An 18,852-nucleotide genomic window follows, 5' to 3' on the forward strand; every position below is an offset into this window, starting at 1 on the left:
AACGGTAAACTGTAATTTGACTGTTTGCTTCTCTACTGTCTCTCTCTACAGCACTGTATCTGTTTCATAGCACAGTTACGTCATGGATCGCTACTGAGTACTGTAATGTACTGTACTGGTCTCGATGATTACGTCACGTTTGACTACTGTACAGTGTACTGTACTGTACTGTACTGTACTGTACAGTGTACAGTACTGTACATTGAGTGTACAATGTACTGTACGTACTGTAATGCGATGGAAAAAATGTAACTAAAACTAATGTGCGAATACAGTAGTTTATACCGATATATAGCAATAAATTAAATTTTATTCATACTTTTTACTAAAATATCTGATACGAAAATAACATTACTGTACAGTGTACAGTACTGTACATCCAAGGACTACAGTACAGTACAGTCCTATCTAAATTAGTCGTTATGAACGTTTTCGCATAGCTCGCATCTTGAAATTTACAGTATAATTCGCTAAATTCGCTAATTACTGCTGTCATGAAATTCAGAACGTACATGATACCCAGTAATACAGTGATGAATACATGGATGAACGTTACTTATTGAGAAAAACGTTTTACATTATATATCATATTATCAAAATGCGGGTGAAGCTAATAATGAAGAATAGTAATGATAGTAATTTTATTTTAGCAATAACCTTTAATAAGCATGACTAAATAAATATTACAATATTCTCAGTATCCATCAAATAGTTTTGCAAAGAGAGCTCAAAAATTTCGAAAGTAAACAAATACTACCGAATGACACGTATTTGTATTATCAAGATAACATTGTGACACGTACGAATACTGGGACTCGAGATAGGATCAGAGTTCAGATATGGACATGAAGTTGTTCCACCGCTAGGAAATTATCGCAAGTTATTGATACAGTATGAATTCGTAGATAAACGAATAGACACCTTTAGTTTTATCCAAAGTGGAAAGATAAAATGAAAATTCCCGTAGCCTTACAGAAAGTTTTGAAATCTTAAGGCATGCTGCATATTGGTAAATGAAGCGCATAAAAGACGCAAATAGTTTTAAATCAATTAAATTTACAATTAATGATTCAGAAGATTAGCTAGCTTTATCTCATAAATAATGAAACAATCTAACATTAGTAGAAATCGATCTTACATTAGATTTCTATAATGGCATAAATGCCACTCTATCTGTATTTACCCACCATGCGGGCGGGTGAACGCGCAAGGGACACTGGATCACCCTCCTGAATTTAATTAAGAAGCGACAATAACTTATCTATCCTAATCGCTCTAGACTAAATTGTATAATTCAAAGAGTTAAAAAATTTGATCACAGCATGTCATCACTAAGAATCAAAGTTCGTTTTATAAGTTTATAAGTGCTAGATTGTACTTTGGACATCGCTATTCGAATGACTCTGCTATCCAATATCCGGTAAATTATAACTGCCAGCGACCGCAACGAAATTTTTATCTTCTATCAGTTGGCATCAAGTCAATTTAATCTTCATAGCAAGTCTTTAACGAAAAAAGTTGTCACAATGGTTGTAGCTTCGAAATTAGTCTTCGATAATCCAGTATTTTCTATGTTTGCTTTTCATTCGAGTGTGCTTGTTGCTAAAATGCTATTGGTGACTCTGAGAACATCACTAGCTCGAATTGCATCTAAGGTTAGGAGAAATGATCATTATTTGATATATCTCCCTATACTGCAGTAGGTTAGGGTAGATTAGTCACTAATAGCTATAAATAAAAAAGATTTTAAGCATTTGCGATATTGATCAGATAAAAATTCTATCTATAATTAAACTCTAAGCATCGAGTTTTCCTTTCTTTATTTATTGATATTTTATTTTAAGTATTATATCGAGAGTATTCAAAATTAGATATAGGGTACGAATCTGAAATATACCTGTACATATATGAGCAAATATTTTAAATTCAAAATATCTCTCATTTTTTAGTCATTAGGAAGCAAGACATTGACAAATATATTAAATTCTAAATAAAATCTTAATTTTAGTGCTTCTCAAATGACGAAGATATACAAGCTTTTACGGATGGAAATAATACTAAAGCCGTAGGACATGGCTCTGGAGATGAATTTGTGGAAAGATGTAGAAGGTCATAAATTATTTAAAAAGAAATTATTATGCTCTTACTTATATATTTTGCTGTAGTCACTGCATTCCATATGATAATATATCTATAGACAGAGTTCTTCATCAAGATATTAAACTATACTTATTTGCATGAAAGTGAATTAGAAGTTAGATAGTTTACCGTACCTCAGGCCATACCATATTTAGGTTATTAGAATATAACTAAAACAATTTAAGGCTATTTTTGTCCATTAAAATTTCAGTCCATAATATTCAATTCTAACAACTTTAGCATACGTGTATTTCGATTAAATAGGGCCCATTTGAACGATCTGGAGAACATTCTTCCTTTCTTGGCCGTAGGTTTGCTTTACGTCCTTACCAACCCGACGCCAAAAGCTGCAGGTTGTCATTTTCGCATCTTCACTGCGGTCCGTGTTTTACACAGTATCGTCTATATTGGTGCGTGGCCTCAACCAAGCCGAACATTTCTTTTCTACATTGGATTGATAACATTGGCTTCTATGCTTCTATCAGTTGTTAATAGTTGCCCTTTTATGTGGTAAAGCGAAATTTTTATGACGTATATATAAAAGTGGTTAATTAGCATTGAACTAGCACACACTATACTGAATTAATATCGTTTCATATATCGTTATAGTAAGCTTGATTACTATGATACCATCTGTATGTTATCAATTTCTGGATGGAAAATTTGATATCTCTGTTTTAATCCAGTAACTAATCTTAATAATTTGTTACTATTAGGTAAGCGAAATGATGGCGTTTTTCTCTCTAATTATATTATGCTTGCCTGAAGTAGAACTTACGATCGTTCATTTTGTACGAGGTCTTAATTGCACAAAATAAGCTTTTTGGCAGAATTATTATATACTTCTTTACTGAGTGATCGAAGGTTTATTGATTGTATCGGCGTCACTAAATCAAATTCTATCTAGTTATCGCCTTTATTTGTACCCTATGTACATTATCTGACATGCGCTTCTTGAAGGCAAGTATTATTAGAGGCTGATTTTCAATAAAATTTAAGAGAATTTATACTAATTAATATGAAACTGCAATAAATTCAATTACCCGAGATCAAACAGCAACTAATAGTTGTATACGTGTATTAATAAAACGTAGGGATATCAGAATTCTGTTCTATAGGATGGCTAACATTTTAAATGATACAATAACTGTATAACTCTACTAAGTTACATTTGAAAGGATAATATCTTAACTTGAAGTTTTTCGGAAGTCGAGGTCATTCTTTCAGTTTTTTCAGCCCTTAGCGCATAGTAACGAATACAGGAGCTCAATACCTGATACAGGCAAATGCTTGATAGAAATATTTTACGAAATGGAGTCCATCATATAGGCCTTAATCCTAATTTTAGATCATTTACTCCAATGAGCAGGCTGTGCTACACATTCAGTGTATAGTTATCTATCCTAAGATATTCTGCGCAATATAAAGTAACCGCAAATATTAATGCCCTAACGATGTTTGAGCAACTATACGTAGCATATCGTCAATGTATCACGCGTGATTTATACACAAATAGCATTGTATACAAGATTGCAAGTATTCTTGTATTCTCAATGACAATAAGCTTAGATAGACTAGCGACTCCCGGAAATAATACACCACAAGCACGCTCCATGAATATCTTCTCTTTGTACTGTACAGTATAATGGAACTAAGATATTCAATTGAAGGGGTAGTTTTCAGCAATATCTGTAACAGGGTAAAACAACAATAATGGCCTTTATTGCCAATGTAAGGCCATTTGAAGAGTATCAGCCGCTCGCTGTACTTAACGATTTAGTGTAACCTACAACATACTCATACAGTTGTTTACTATACGAGTATTACTATTAAGTTAGTAAACAAAGATTTATTTCTAGAGTAGAATCCACAATGATTATGTTATAATCATACATTAATCACGGATCGATGGGTTTTTTCGATTTAGATATAAGGCTGTTGTCCGGTTCTGTATAACACTTTATCGTTGATTAATTATATTCATTGGAATGTCATAAGATCTTTATCTGAATCTAGGCTATCCAGCTCATTATAATTGATAAAGTGACATAAATTGTGATGAATAATCCTATCAAAAATGATAATGATCTTAATGGAGATCGTTCAAGTAAATAAGCCATCGTATGGATAATTCTAGCTGTAGTAAAGGCTATGATTGATATAGTAGGTATCATTACAGAAAGATTTGTAATTACATATAGAAGCCCAACAATAAGGAACACTGGGACGTTCTCCAGGTCGTTTCCGTGCGCTCTAAAGTAATTATAAAAAAACGTTACTGCGCGACTTTTCACTATTAAAACTTCTATACTTACTTTATGTTGTAACTTATGAGGAATAATTCATTAAACTGGATTTTACATTAATTATATTATCGGTAACAGTAGAGAAACTATTTAGCAAGTGAGCGAGAAGCATTTTATTAAGTGTGAAATATGCCGTACATAGGATTGCAAATATAACATAAATATAAATTCAAAATATACTTTGAAAGTCTTATCTCATTACAGCTTAATTGTTATTCACATAAAATCAAGTGGAGCTATGAATCCATGATACAATACTACAGCAATAATGCTTTGGTTAAGATTGAATACAGACCTTCTTATACGCTCAATTTTTTTCATTATTGGAGTTATTTTTCGGCTTTCGTCAGAAACTAAAAGCATATGCCTGTAAACACCAGAGACGTTATATACAGTAGTTAAACTATAAGATTGTAGGAACTAAAAGCTTTAGATTACCCTTGCTTCCTATCATATAAAGATTAACCACGAATATAATGCTCGTTACACTATAACGACCCAAATTCACCATGCTATAGCCATAGTTTACATAGCTGCTGATTCCTATACGGAGCCGATACAGAGCTAATTACTGTATAAAGAAATTCGTTATTTGTAAACAGTGGTACTAATTTCTAACTGTGATACTGTGATGTATACTTGTCTTACATTAATGGCAGTAGTAAACACATACAGAACTATATCGTACCATACTAACTATTTTTTAGTAACTAATCATTACTAAAAATGGCCTCAGAGTAAATTTACAAGGTAGTCGAACAAGAAACGAGGAATAATTAGCATACTATGGGTTTTACTATAGTGATTTTTTAATGATACACAGTATCTACAATATATTACAGTTCGAAACAGGAATATTGTACCTATAGTACAGCATAGTGAAAATCTTTTAGTCATACAATTAAAAGAAGTCCAAAGGCTAATGAAGATCATCTTGAATATTAAGATGCATGAACAAAGTGCATACGTAGTGAATACTGTACATGATTTTCCATGGACAATAAATCTTGAACGTTGGTCATTATTAGGGATTATTATTATTATTATTATTATTATTATTATTAATTTTTCACTTCTCCAAGCAGATCGAGGAAAAATTTAAATTTACCATAGAGTTCCAACCAAAACATCGGATGCTACATACAGGTTGGTGAAAGCCGAAAATGCACACTGAAAATCTCGTAGTACTGTACTGTACCTGTAATTTACTGTACTGTACAGTATAATACACACAGTAGATACAGTACATTGTATTATGACTCAGTACAGCAGCCCTAACCATTTTACATAAATCACTTTCAACTAGTGTATAGTACAGTACACTGTAGACATTCACAGGCTCAGCTGCTGTATCGTACTGTACAGTACTGTACGCTAGTACAGTACACCTGTCCCCCCGCTCGAACTTACGCGTACAGTATTATACTGTACAGTACAGTACAGTATGTTACGCTAATTCTTACAAGTGTCCATGTACTGTACAGTAAAAAAGTAACCAGAAGCAACTAAGCAGTTTAGCAACAGCAAGCATGGAAATGAAACCGGAGTTGCTCACCTTCAATAATCCAGTTTTATATCTATATGTCAGTTCAACCTGCATCCTAATACTAAAGATGCTGTCGTTAGGAATTATAATACCTCTTATCCGTACAATAAAGAAGGTAAGAGGAAGGGTTGCACTATATTGTATTGTTAAAGTTGATTCAATAAGTATTATGGATCAAGTCCTATAATTATACAGTAATTGATCTGTTGAATACTGTAAACTGACCAACGATAGTTACATAATACTACTGTGCTGTAATCATTCTCAGCTTACAACTAGTTTTAAGCGTATACTATAAATTAAAAGTACGGTATTTCAGTATAACTTGCTGGATTAATAACTTATGTGAACATTATTAATTAAGCAGTATAAATCAGCATAGAAATATCTTTTGATTAATTAATAAAAATGTTGGACCAGCGTTCAATAAAGATATTGCAGTATTGCAGTATGAGTATCGTATTATTAAGCAGTATAAATCAGAATAGAAATAATCTTTTCATTAACCAGGAATACTGGACCAGCGTCCAGTAAAAATGCTTAGATTTTGGGCATTTTTTCTCAGTATATCCTTGAAAATTTTTTCTTGCATACTGTACAATCTCTAAATAATGTATAAGACACTAGCTTAATAGTTATCACTCATCAGCTGACTTATCAGCTAGTAGCACTGATAACTGTATGGACTCGCGGCCAATCACTAATTATTTCATTGTATAGATTCCTGGATCACCTGAAGATGCTAAATTTCTTCAAGCTAACATGAAAGACATTGATACGAGAAAGGAATATTTGGAACGAGTAAGAAGGTACGAGATAAATTTTAGATATTCTCTGGACTCTGGGATTAACGGGTCGTAGCTATTACAGTATTGACTTTGTAAGTTCTGTAAAATAATATTAATTTCGATTATTTGCTACTCTTTATGGTGATCCTATGTTGTATTAATACGTAAACACGTATACTGTACTTAGAATACTGTGCATATTTCTGTTAGTTCTATTAAAAAACTAGATACTACGTAAATAAAAGGTTAAATTGGGTTATAATTTATCAATCGATAAGATCAATTAAAGACGCTTAACTATGATGACGTATTAAAAATCTTTTTCAATATCGTTCTGTTCTCTCTATACTATGGCTAGGTCACATTACAATGATCTTGAGAATATACCCTTCTTCCTCCTGATTGGACTGGTTTATGTGTTAACGGATCCGCCAGCTGGCCCCGCTAAGATTTTATTCCGCGTCTATGCTGCTGCTAGAGTGATTCATACTGCCGCTTATATTACTAAAGTAAGGCAACCAGTCCGTGCCTTATCATTTCTGTCAAGTCTCATTGTTATCCTAATAATGGTTATTTCTATTCTTGTTCATAGCACCCTATAATTACTACATGAGAAAAGTGATTGACATTGTTATAGTACAATATTATATTCTAATATGGGTAGTGGTTTTAAATTGCACCTCAAAAGTAGGGAACTGCATAATTTAAAATTCTTTGCGCTCAACCAGGTTGATGCTATGATGGACACACATTAGTACGCTAAAAATTTGAAGTATTATAAACGATATTAATTCTCAGTGATCGTCCACATTGTGCGACACATGTGAGTCTGTTCATGTTTTAATCAAAAACGGAGGCGATCTTGTGATAATTGATTTTATCTGATAGATTACATTTATAGTCCAATCGAAAAATTATGGAATCTTTACATTTTTGTAAATTTTAGGCAATTTTCTAAATGCTCAGCAGAAGTACGATAACGATAAATAGCAACTTTATTAGTAGAGGTGTACGAGTGTATATGTTATGGATGCTAATTAAGGTACTAGAGACAATAAAATGAGCATGGTATACTGCACTTAAGCTAATGGTGTAAGGCTTGTTTTCTTAGTTGATGTATGTGGTTACTACGTAGTTAAGCGGATATCGTCATATTTCGTATCAATGATACTGTGAAGCAATGATACTAACGGTCATAAAACCAATTAGTGATTCTCCTGTAGTTGCTGTAAGGAACAATTGACGCTGAAAGCTACTAATTTCTTCAGGACTATTATACGCGTGTTACTATATATTTGGCGTGAGTGCCAATATGGGCATTTCGTTGAGGTACTCCTCTATTTGATTGATTTTGCTTTATCAAATTAAAGATCTTGCAGTATTTATCCTATATTATAATTAATTATTGACGTTTAGAGAATCGTAGCATTTCGAAAGCTTTCTATATCAATATCCATTATCGAACTACAGATTGTGCTCATTCAATTCAACATGAGCCTTCAAAATAGATGTCTTCAAATTTTTTTTTAATAGGGGCTGATTAAACTGATTGTTTGCTGATTATTTAGGCAAAGTAGTTTAAGATTATGAAGCATATAAGTATCCTTTATATAATCATATATTCCAATGATCATTTTTACAAATGAGGTATAGATTTAAGGTATCTCATGGTACTGTACCTTCAATATTTTAAAAAACTGAACGAAACGTTGGTAATTGCGTTATCATGTGCACTTGCCGTCCAACGGCGTTGCGTGTCAATTGCAGGGTGCAACTGCCTCACATTGCTTATTAATTATCTTCTCTTTTGGTTAACATACAAGAGGACAGAGCTAGTACAAATAGTTACTATCAAAAGAAACTAATATTCTATCTACATAGCCATAGTAAAAAATTTATAGCCACTATGAATTGCCAAAAATTTAACTAAAATTGAGATTGTATAAATTATAAAGAATCTCATTCCACATTGACAGTTACACACGTTGGGGTAATTTTTTTTGGTAAATCCTTTCTGCTTTAATTACATAGCCGCCATATACAAAACCCTCTTTTATTTTATAGTATAATGGATTCTAGCATATCGTAATTTATTGAAATTCTTACTATGTATAACGTATTTTAATAACTACAAGTATACAGATGCTTGGCTAATAACTGTAACAGTCATAGCAATAATTAAGAGTAAGCTAATAGTATGAGCAATTGCCCGGGCTGGCTGAGGTATAGCATTTAGGTATATTATTGTATGAAGAATACGAACTGCAGTAAATGCTCTAAAGTACTTTTGCGCCGTATCAAAGGGCGGATCGGTAAGGATATACAATAATCCAGCGAATAAGAAGAGTGGGATATTTTCTAGATCATTTAGGTGCACCCTATACACAAAGAAGTCTAATTATTTGCAAGATAGACAGCTATACACTCAGTATACAGTATATCGGTCTTCTTTCGTAAATTTTGCTATCAAATTTTAATTACAAGGAAAAAAATGTCACCTTCTAGTCCGTTCCACAGTTACGTTCGTTTTGGTAGAGGAAGTGGAATCATCAACGGTAATTGACGGCTCTGATATCTATTAAAGAAAATAAGTATAAAGTCATGAATAAGAATGCAGCAAAGTAGTCCGTTTTTAATATTTTTAATTTAAGGTTCGATCTTTTAATAAATGTATTACCACTATGCATCTACTTATACTATTTATTATTATTAATAGAAGAGTTTGAAATATTTCATGCAGGCATTGCACTCAGCTCCTCTAGTAACATAGCGTTTATTTATTATTATTGTTAATGCTTCATAGGTATGGTAGGATATTTTATTCGCATAATGATGATATGATGTGAGTATTTCAGTCGTTGGGGTCCTTGTAGCTCCCCAGCGATCCTACCTTATGACTTAGGATAGTAGCAAATGCTACAAAGAACATTTTTAAGATCAAAATGCTAGCATAGAATGCATAGCATGAAAATACTGGATTATCATAAGAAAATCTTGCGGTCATAATGACTTCTTCCAAGCCAGATTTGATTTGATGAGATTCGAGATTTAGTAGCGTACTGTACTGTACACTCAGTGTACAGCTGGGCCACCGTAGCTGAGCCACTGAGCCAGAAGCACAGCGCAGTCTAGAAAGTGTGGTAAGTGTACGGCTGTACGGCAGCTACGGCTCTTATAGTTCAGTACAGTAGTTTCGTGTACAGCTGCTATCGGGTAGTAGCCTGCTAGGCTGCTACTACCGTACGGCAGCTAGAAGCCACTGACTCTTGTTATAGGCACGGATCGGACTGGGCCGTTCTAGCATTTGTACGCATCTCTGTAACGGCTAGAAAAAATGAATCATATACGCTACGGTACAGTATATTATGGTATAAAGTATACCATTTGTACAGTACAGTACAGTACTGTACGTTAGTTTCAGCAATATTTTTTCCTCTTTGTACTGTACTGTACACTGTACTACCGTAAGGCCGTAACGTAACGATGGCCCAAAATGTACACAGTGATAACTTTGCTTTAATACTGTAGTACAGTAATGTACTGTACTGTACAGTACACTAGTTTCATTTCGTTTTGTCAGGCCGGGGGTGGGGGTGGGGCCGGGGGTTTGTGTACAGTATACAGTACTGTACTGTTCTGTACTGTACGGTACTGTACTGTACTGTACGGCAACTTGTCTTTTTTACTGTACTGTACTGTACTGTACACTGTACAGTACAGTAACACACCCACAAACCTACAGTACAAGGTACTAGTACTGTAGAAAGCTTTTTTGAAAATACTGTACTGTAGTGTACAGTACAGTACAGTGTACAGTACACTGTACTGCACTGTACTAGATTCCAAAACTTGAATTCGAGGGTGGTGGAGGTAAGCATTTTGATGTTGTTTGATTTTTCTTCGATTTTTAAAGAGACTCACTTTGTAATATACCTTCGCAATTTGTTTATGTTGATCCTTTGCTTTTACCAATTAGGCCCCTATTAATCGATTCATGTAATATTATTAGCCATTCACTATACAGCATGCGTTAGACTACTTACCATACTAAGGGTTAACGGTGTACAGTAGACCCTGGTATTTCCAGTCACTAAAAAGCACATACTGTACTGTACACTGTACAGTGTACAGTGCTGTACAATAATGAGTGCACATACTGTACTGTACTGTACATTACAGTACAGTTCTGTACTTAGTAGGCCTAGACTAAGATACTGTATAGATATACGTACAGTACTATATGTACTGGAGGCTGTAAGACTGTGATATACGCAACGTAGACGTTCCGCATACAGTACAGTACAGTATAAAGGGAGAGGGAACAGGAAATGGCTTTTTTTTAATAAAAATAGTCTCTACTGTACTGTGCACTGTACAGTACTTACTGTTCAACGCATAGTACCTGAAGGATGGTAGTACTGTACGATACTACAGTACGATGTGTAGCCAACCTCTTGTACCGTCGATGATAGCGACGTTTTTTTTTGCTAGACTCTTCACTGAAAGGAGAAAAATAAAAGTCCCTTCACTAGCACTGTTCGTATTCGAGGCCAAGGCCTTGTTACATAGTCAGTCGTCGATGTCACTGCTGTGCACTGCCTAGTAAACGTAAAATTGTAGCTGAAATGAATTTATAATTGCGGTGTAATTTATTTATGAATTAAAACTAGCATTCAGATTTTAAGAATCAACGTACTATATATATAGTACATGTAATTGTTACAAACAAGTGCACAACATTCGCTACACAATTTTTTAATAAGTATGCGTATACGGGACTGTATAGGTGATGCAAGATGGCGGGTGGATAATATGAGCGAATTAAAGTACTGTATTAAAGCTGTAAGAAGTATGTCTGCAATTGTATTAGCTCTGAATTTCTTGAGATCTCATTAACAGTACGTTTTTCTGTATGTGGCAAGCTCCATTAGCAGGTTAAAACATGACAAATAAATAAACTTCAAAGACTAGATCTAGATATACAGCTGCAGGGTACCGTCTACGGCTCCTTTTAAGGGCAGTTGCAGTATAGGTGTTAATTAAAGCCAAATTGGAGATGATACTGCACCATTAAATTTAATTACTAAAATTATAATTACCTGATAATTTAGGAATTCACCAATAAACAAACAGCTCATTTATTACTGTACAGTAAAAACGTCCAACAGCTGCTATGATCGTACATTTTACTGATGTCGGTTTTGCTGCTAAATCGGGATCGTAACACTTTAAGCAATTAAGAAGTAATCATAAAAGTGCAGCACAAAAAGGGCTTTTTGTAACTCTGACCGTGTGCCTAGCGGTATCATGAAAGGATAATATTTAAAGGATCATAGCACTGTCTTGTATTTGTATTGTTCACGATATAAAGATGTCTTATGCTTCGATGGATCTACCCGAATTTAAGCTAGAATTCGGGAAATATCAATCGGAGTAGTAGATACTGACTAGCAATGTTTAAAAGAGACCGTAATTAGATAGGGAAATTAAGACCTTTCGCCGTTGATTGCCTAAAATTATAGCGATCCTAATTTATAATTTAGATATGGTAACTCATTATTCGGTACTTTTTATGATATCTCTCTATATATATTGCAATGTCATGGTATATTGACAGTCCAGCGTTGTCTATCCCTGATTCCTGATTCTTGGCGGAAATTAGTAAGTACCGTGTATTCTTTCTATGAGTTATAAACCCAAATACGGTATCTACTATGTAAGAACAGTTGTAAGTACTTAGCAGTAAATTACTACAAGCTATCTGTATCTTTACCGTCTAGACTGAAGTATTATAGTAAGAGTTCTAGTTTCAGCTCGAATAAAAACACTAAACATAAATTACTACAAGCTATATGTATCTTTACCGTCTTGAATGAAGTATTATAGTAAGAGTTTCAGTTTCAGTTCCGATAAAAAACACTAAACATAAAAACGAGAATAAGCTATTATAACATACTCGACAAGCTTACCAATCTCTAATTATACCTCAAATAATATCCGACTAGTCTGAAGATATGTGTATAATAATGCAATCGTTTGTAATGGTTTATTTCCGATGATCAATTTATACCATATGCAATAGTTTTCTATCAACAATTATCATTGTGGTCGCGTACTATTTCAAGCATGAGTGACGAAAAAGAAACCGTAGTATTGGCATACAGTGGCGGGCTCGATACTTCGTGTATCCTCGTTTGGTTGCAAGAGCAAGGTTTTAACGTTATAGCTTACATGGTATGTAGTAGCATGGTAAAGTGTGTAATCTTGGTATAAACAAGCACTTTTTCGATGTTCGAACAACCATTGCAGTTATCTTTTAACTCTATACAGTATAAGTTTGATATTTAGTCGTGCAAACGTACGCACGACATCCAGTATATGATGCTGCGACCGTTAAATATGACCGTAATTGTCATACTGTACAGTATACTTTTAAATGATTTAAATGAGTAACTCAATGAGACCATTTTACACATTGTAATAGATGGTTAAGATTAAATTTTTATTTACCGTATATTACAAAATGAATGTAATCTATATTAAAAATTAACTATAAATTACATTGCACATTACTGTACAGTACATCTAATAGGCACGATAAACTGCATAGTTTACGCATAATTATCGAAATTAATCAGCTTTCTATGGAACTCTTTGATATACTGTATTATATGAATCCTACGAAGCAAATGTTTGGTGAAGAATGATCTCTACCATAGTATGCGGTAGTAGTCGTAACTGGAATGGTTACAATTATAATTATTGAATTTTATTCATTACTTATGAATATTAATTCGTTCAGATTAAAATTATTATAATATTTACATTTAAGGATTTCTGATATCCTGTGCCGTTAGCAGAAGGGTTACAGTCTTAGTGATAAATGATTGCAATTAATTTAAACGCGCTTATAGATAGATACCCTTTGGCCTAAAGGGTCTCATTTCAGTCTGCGGTAATAATTATTTAATTATTTTATATAGTATTTAAGCATACATAATGGTTAAGTTAATGCAACGTTTATTAGAAGAATCTTATATGGATAATATTTCCCTAATATTTTATTGCGCCTCTAATATAGTTTTGTATTACATATATTCTGGATAAGTTATATTGTGAACTAGAGAGACAAAGAACACCTGTGTAAAGGATTTGCTATCTGATATGATTTTTTTATAAGATTATCTAATGGCCAGTTTACTTTAGGCTGATGTTGGCCAGGAAGAAGATATGGAAGGTGCTAAAGCGAAGGCCAAAAAACTTGGTGCTACAAAAGTTAGTAAATTGAAATATTTTTACGATTAATAGTAAATAATAAAATTCAGAGGTGTGCTATTTCGTAACGATTATTTTATTAACCTTTATGAACAAACTAAATATAGGCGTATACTGATCAGTTCCTATTTAATGGATGTGATTGCATTTGTTAAGGTTTTCTTAGAAGATTTAAGACAACAATTTGTTGAAGAATTTGTTTTTGCCGCTATTAAATCTAATGCTGCTTATGAAGATCGCTACTTAATGGGGACAGGTATGGTACATTTATAAATAAGCTAACAGTTTAAATGAGAATGAATTGATGCCAAAGTGCTTGTTACAACTGCTATTGTAGCACAAACGACTATCGAATACTACAAGATCGATCACTAATAAAATTCCTCAATCGTCCCACTGATTGAGTCAAGCACTAATGTAGTTAACTAAGTACTTGATCGTCTCCATGACTAGTATCCCAAGTCTCGCACAGAATAGCCATAGCCGTGTACGGTAATTAAATTTTATTACTAAGCAGGCATGAACGTTCTCATCAAAATGCAAACCGAATTTCATATTTATAGAAATCTTTAGATCAAGATAACTTAAACCAGTTTGGATGAGTTATCCAATCACACGATGACAATCCATCCAAAAAGTTTCAAACACGACTCTACTTAACCTTAGTCAAAGCAGTTAATTACTTAATACTTAAATAATATAAGCATTAAAAAATAGCGGAAGGAAAGTATAATAAGCCTTTAGAATGTAATATATAGGCATTCTCACGGTCAAAGCTTGACTGTGACAGTGCTATAGTAGAATGGTTGTTAGACTGATGTCTCACGTCAAATATCAAGCATGACCTTGGTAAATAATGCCATGTTTTTTAAGATTAAAGCATTGAAAAGTAAGGCATGTTGTGGATTACGGTTTGTTAAAGTGGTATTGAAACATAGTAAAATGCGACTACATTACAATTTAGTGTGCTTATTTTAAATCTTTAATAACTGATATATCATGTTCGATTACGGTTTGTCATTATTTGGTAAATGCTAGAGGCCTCTTAACGAATTTTATCATGCGCTAGTGCCCAAAATTATGAATTGGCACTAGCTCTGCTTAGTTATGCGTGCCATATCTTTTAATCTTGAATACCCTATATCTATGCAATATGACCAGCAGTTTTGATTTGAATTTATGGGAATAAATGGTCAACTGATAAATGATTCTTATTCTGATGAATGTATTACGATTTTCAGTCGCTGCTTATATTTCAGTAATTGGGTCAACACGATATCGGTGATTTTTAGACGCTACAGAATTAGTCTACATGACCTAGAAATATTTGGACTAGATTAGGTAGTTTCTTTGCTTCTGACAGAGGTATTACTGAATTATGAATTATTGTCACAAATATTCTAATTGGAATCTTAAATCATGATAGTTTATAAAATCAAGTACGAGCATTTAAAATAGTATCAATATCTTCAGAACTCACACTCTTTAATTCTATGTGCCAATATGATGGTTTGTATAATTTAATGACTATGACGTCATTATAGTTATTGACTGGCTTGCTTTAATCTTAAAATAATTACTCGTATGTTGAAGCTCTTAGGAAAATGGAACATGCTAAATAATTTTGCATCATTGATCGGCGGCAACTTGATATTTAAATCTTTGTTATCGTTACAGCTTTCGCCCGTCCATGCATCGCGCGTCGTCAGGTCGAGATTGCTTTGCAAGAAAATGCCCGCTACTTATCTCATGGAGCCACTGGCAAAGTGAGCTTGTATAGCTATCGCAGTTTAAAGAGATTACTAAATTGTTCATAGAGATTGCTTTTTCCGCAAATTACTTTATGCTAGTTAGATAATAGACATAACTGCTTACATTTATCCAAATTTTAGGGCAACGATCAAGTTCGATTTGAACTAACGTACTATGCTCTATATCCTGAGGCTAAAGTGAGATATGTGCTTGTTTTAAGTCAATTCTAATTCAGGAATGTTTATTTTTAGCATCTATGATTGCATATACTTAAGCTGAAGGGTTCTAATAGTAATAAGTTTGTTACCATTATATTGATTTTTTAAAATCATTTACTTCTAGGTTATTGCACCATGGAGACTACCTGAGTTCTACAATCGTTTTAAAGGAAGAACCGATCTGTTTGAATATGCTAAGGTATAATATCGTAAAGTCACTCACAAATATAGCGAACGATTATGTAAAAATCATAGATTGAACATACGGATAGAGATATAAGGAATGTAACATTAGATTTAGAATCATAACGAAATGATTCTAGCTAGAGTCTTTAAATGTATAGGCCCACGACATCCCTTTACCCGTAACTCCAAAGAAACCGTGGAGTATCGACGAGAATATGATGCATGTGAGGTAAAAGAAACTTTTATAACAAAAGCAGTAATAGTTATTATGATGCTTTGAAAAATGTTGATCGATTACTGAATGGTAAAAGTTAAAATGTAAGCATTGCGTAAAGGTAGAAATGGCGTTAAGAGTCTCCTCAAGTTATTATATCGAGCTATTGGGACATTTTTGCTATATTTATGCAGCTACATTTTCTAAGGTAATATATTAAAACTTATTCACCTTCATATTTTATATGTATGAAGTTACGAAGCTGGGTTACTAGAGAATCCATGGGTAAGCATAGAGTGATTTAATTTTTGGTTCATATAGAGTAAGAATGACTTCATACCTACAGCAAAATTTTGAAGGGCTATTTTAATTACCTTCATTTGTTGCAGGAAATCGCTCCGGATGATTTATACAAGACGACAGTTGACCCGAAAGATGCTCCCAATGAAGTTTGTTAATTTAGATTTTTAAATAGTATAGTGTAATTCGCTATTTATCATAAAATTTCATGAATAATTAACAGTTAGAATCATATCTCCTGTGCTGTATAGTACATACTGTAATTCTTGATCATAGTATTCAATTTCTTCCATTATTATATACATTCTTTAGCCTGACGTTCTGGATATTGAGTTTAAAGCTGGTAATTTCTCTTTAAATATTGTTACTATATGTACATTTGTTAATTTGGCAATACAGTATTTTTAAAAAGGCTGATTGTTTATTTTACTGTATTACCTAACGGAATTTTCTGAAATTAAACATTGACTTCAAGGGATTCCGATCTCTGTGAAAAATGTTAATTCTGGAGATGTTTATTCAAATCCTATGCAGCTATTCCTTTACTTAAACACGATCGGGTAAACTGCTATAGTGATAAAAGTAATAACAATTATATACTGTATTATCAATATGGTTTGCAAAATTGTGTCGCTTTTTGGTGGATACTGAACAATTTTTCGTCTTCTCGTATGGCTATAATATTAGCGCAATTTTCTATTTCCTTCTAGAACTCGCCATGGAATTGGAAGAATAGATATTGTGGAAAATCGTTTTATTGGAATGAAATCGAGGGGAATTTACGAAACGCGAGCCGCAACAATTCTACATGTTGCACATCTTGATATTGAAGCAATTTGTTTGGATAAGGTAAGCAGTAATTATTATAATAATCAGGTATCTTATCAAAGATCATATACCGGAAGCGTAAGAGTTTGGTATTTATTTCTGCAATGAAATTCCAATTTAATTTCAGGAGTTAAGAAAAATCAAGCAAGGTTTGAGTATCAAGTTATCTGAACAAGTTTATCATGGTAAAAATTTAACCTTGTATCAGATTGCAGGTGCAGTAAATGTAATGGATCTTTTTTATTTTTATGATGAATTTCTGATGTAGGTCTGTGGTGGAGTCCAGAATGCATTTTTACGAGGTCTGCTAAATACACTACCTGTACTCGTATATTACACAAAAAGGCTTAATTATTTATGCCTTGGAATCAATATTCGCCTTGCTTAAATACGTACTACGTAGTTATTTGATTTTCTAATAAGGATTTAGACTCGCTAAATTTTTGAAAACTGTTACTTTTTCAGATTTTGCATTGATAAAAGTCAAGAATGCGTGGCTGGAACTGTACGTGTTTCAGTTTTTAAAGGACAGGTAATACCGCAGATTTCTGGTTATATGATATAACTATTGTTACTTATGCAATATTTCGGTAATCATAATTTTAACAATATGTAACAAAGCTATTGAAAGTTGCGATATATTGTAAGTTTCGAGATAAAAAACTGAACCTAAGCTATCACGGTATTGATATTCGTTGCACTTTGTCTAATAATAACAGGTATACATTAAATGTCGTCGAGGTGATATGTCATTATATAATGAAGAACTAGTAAGGTGAGCAGTCATACCGGAGCAGTGTTATCATGTATTTCAGATTATACACTGGTTTACATTTACGAGTAAACGTTAACATTCTACCTTGAGTTAAAAATCTTTTATCTATTTGTACCTACTACGTCAGTATGGATGTTTCTGGAAGTTATGATCCACAAGATGCCGGAGGTTTTATCAAAATTAATGGATTGAGGTAAATTCTTTCGATCTTACTCTATCATTGGTGGCTCAGAAATAAACTTGCGCGTGATACTCATTATTGCGTTATGTATTTTTAGATTGCAGGAACATGCCCGGCTGCGCAAAACTCAGTCAAAATCTTAGGCGCAAAGTCTTCTCGTTTAGCTACTGCATAATGATATATATTATTTATCTATCGTCACGCAGCTTGCAACCTTACGAGTATATAAGTAGGGATTCTACATTTACTGCTAGTACCGTCTAGAACTATTACTTAATCCACTGTCTTATTAAATTTTTAAATTAATAGAAATTTGATAGATTCATCAAATTTTCATTGGTAGT

General features: G+C 33.3%; 3 protein-coding genes across 3 annotated transcripts; all 3 read left to right on the forward strand.

The window, feature by feature from the left end:
* Nucleotides 1-1,526: 1,526 nt before the first annotated feature.
* Nucleotides 1,527-3,144, forward strand: TRIADDRAFT_63627 (expressed hypothetical protein; the record flags this gene model as incomplete). Its single annotated transcript, XM_002109228.1, has 4 exons — nt 1,527-1,655; nt 2,009-2,109; nt 2,404-2,518; nt 2,856-3,144. The coding sequence occupies 4 exons, from the start codon at nt 1,527-1,529 to the stop codon at nt 2,955-2,957; spliced, it is 447 nt and encodes a 148-aa protein (XP_002109264.1). The 3' UTR covers nt 2,958-3,144.
* A 2,830-nt stretch (nt 3,145-5,974) lies between these two features.
* TRIADDRAFT_53118 (uncharacterized protein) lies at nt 5,975-7,718 on the forward strand (the record flags this gene model as incomplete). Its single annotated transcript, XM_002109229.1, has 4 exons — nt 5,975-6,106; nt 6,712-6,800; nt 7,138-7,288; nt 7,668-7,718. 4 exons carry the CDS (start codon nt 5,975-5,977, stop codon nt 7,716-7,718), a joined length of 423 nt encoding a protein of 140 aa, XP_002109265.1.
* A 5,187-nt stretch (nt 7,719-12,905) lies between these two features.
* On the forward strand, nt 12,906-18,524 carry TRIADDRAFT_21771 (uncharacterized protein; the record flags this gene model as incomplete). The annotated part of the gene is made up of 17 exons (XM_002109230.1): nt 12,906-13,013; nt 13,986-14,054; nt 14,211-14,310; nt 15,732-15,820; nt 15,947-16,003; nt 16,149-16,223; nt 16,369-16,439; nt 16,679-16,709; nt 16,814-16,873; nt 17,037-17,067; nt 17,200-17,284; nt 17,435-17,573; nt 17,680-17,737; nt 17,821-17,854; nt 18,018-18,084; nt 18,272-18,327; nt 18,455-18,524. The coding sequence occupies 17 exons, from the start codon at nt 12,906-12,908 to the stop codon at nt 18,522-18,524; spliced, it is 1,200 nt and encodes a 399-aa protein (XP_002109266.1).
* Between the last annotated feature and the right edge of the window lie 328 nt (nt 18,525-18,852).

Source organism: Trichoplax adhaerens, genomic scaffold, assembly GCF_000150275.1.
Source record: "Trichoplax adhaerens TRIADscaffold_2 genomic scaffold, whole genome shotgun sequence".
Classification (NCBI taxonomy): domain Eukaryota; kingdom Metazoa; phylum Placozoa; class Uniplacotomia; order Trichoplacea; family Trichoplacidae; genus Trichoplax; species Trichoplax adhaerens.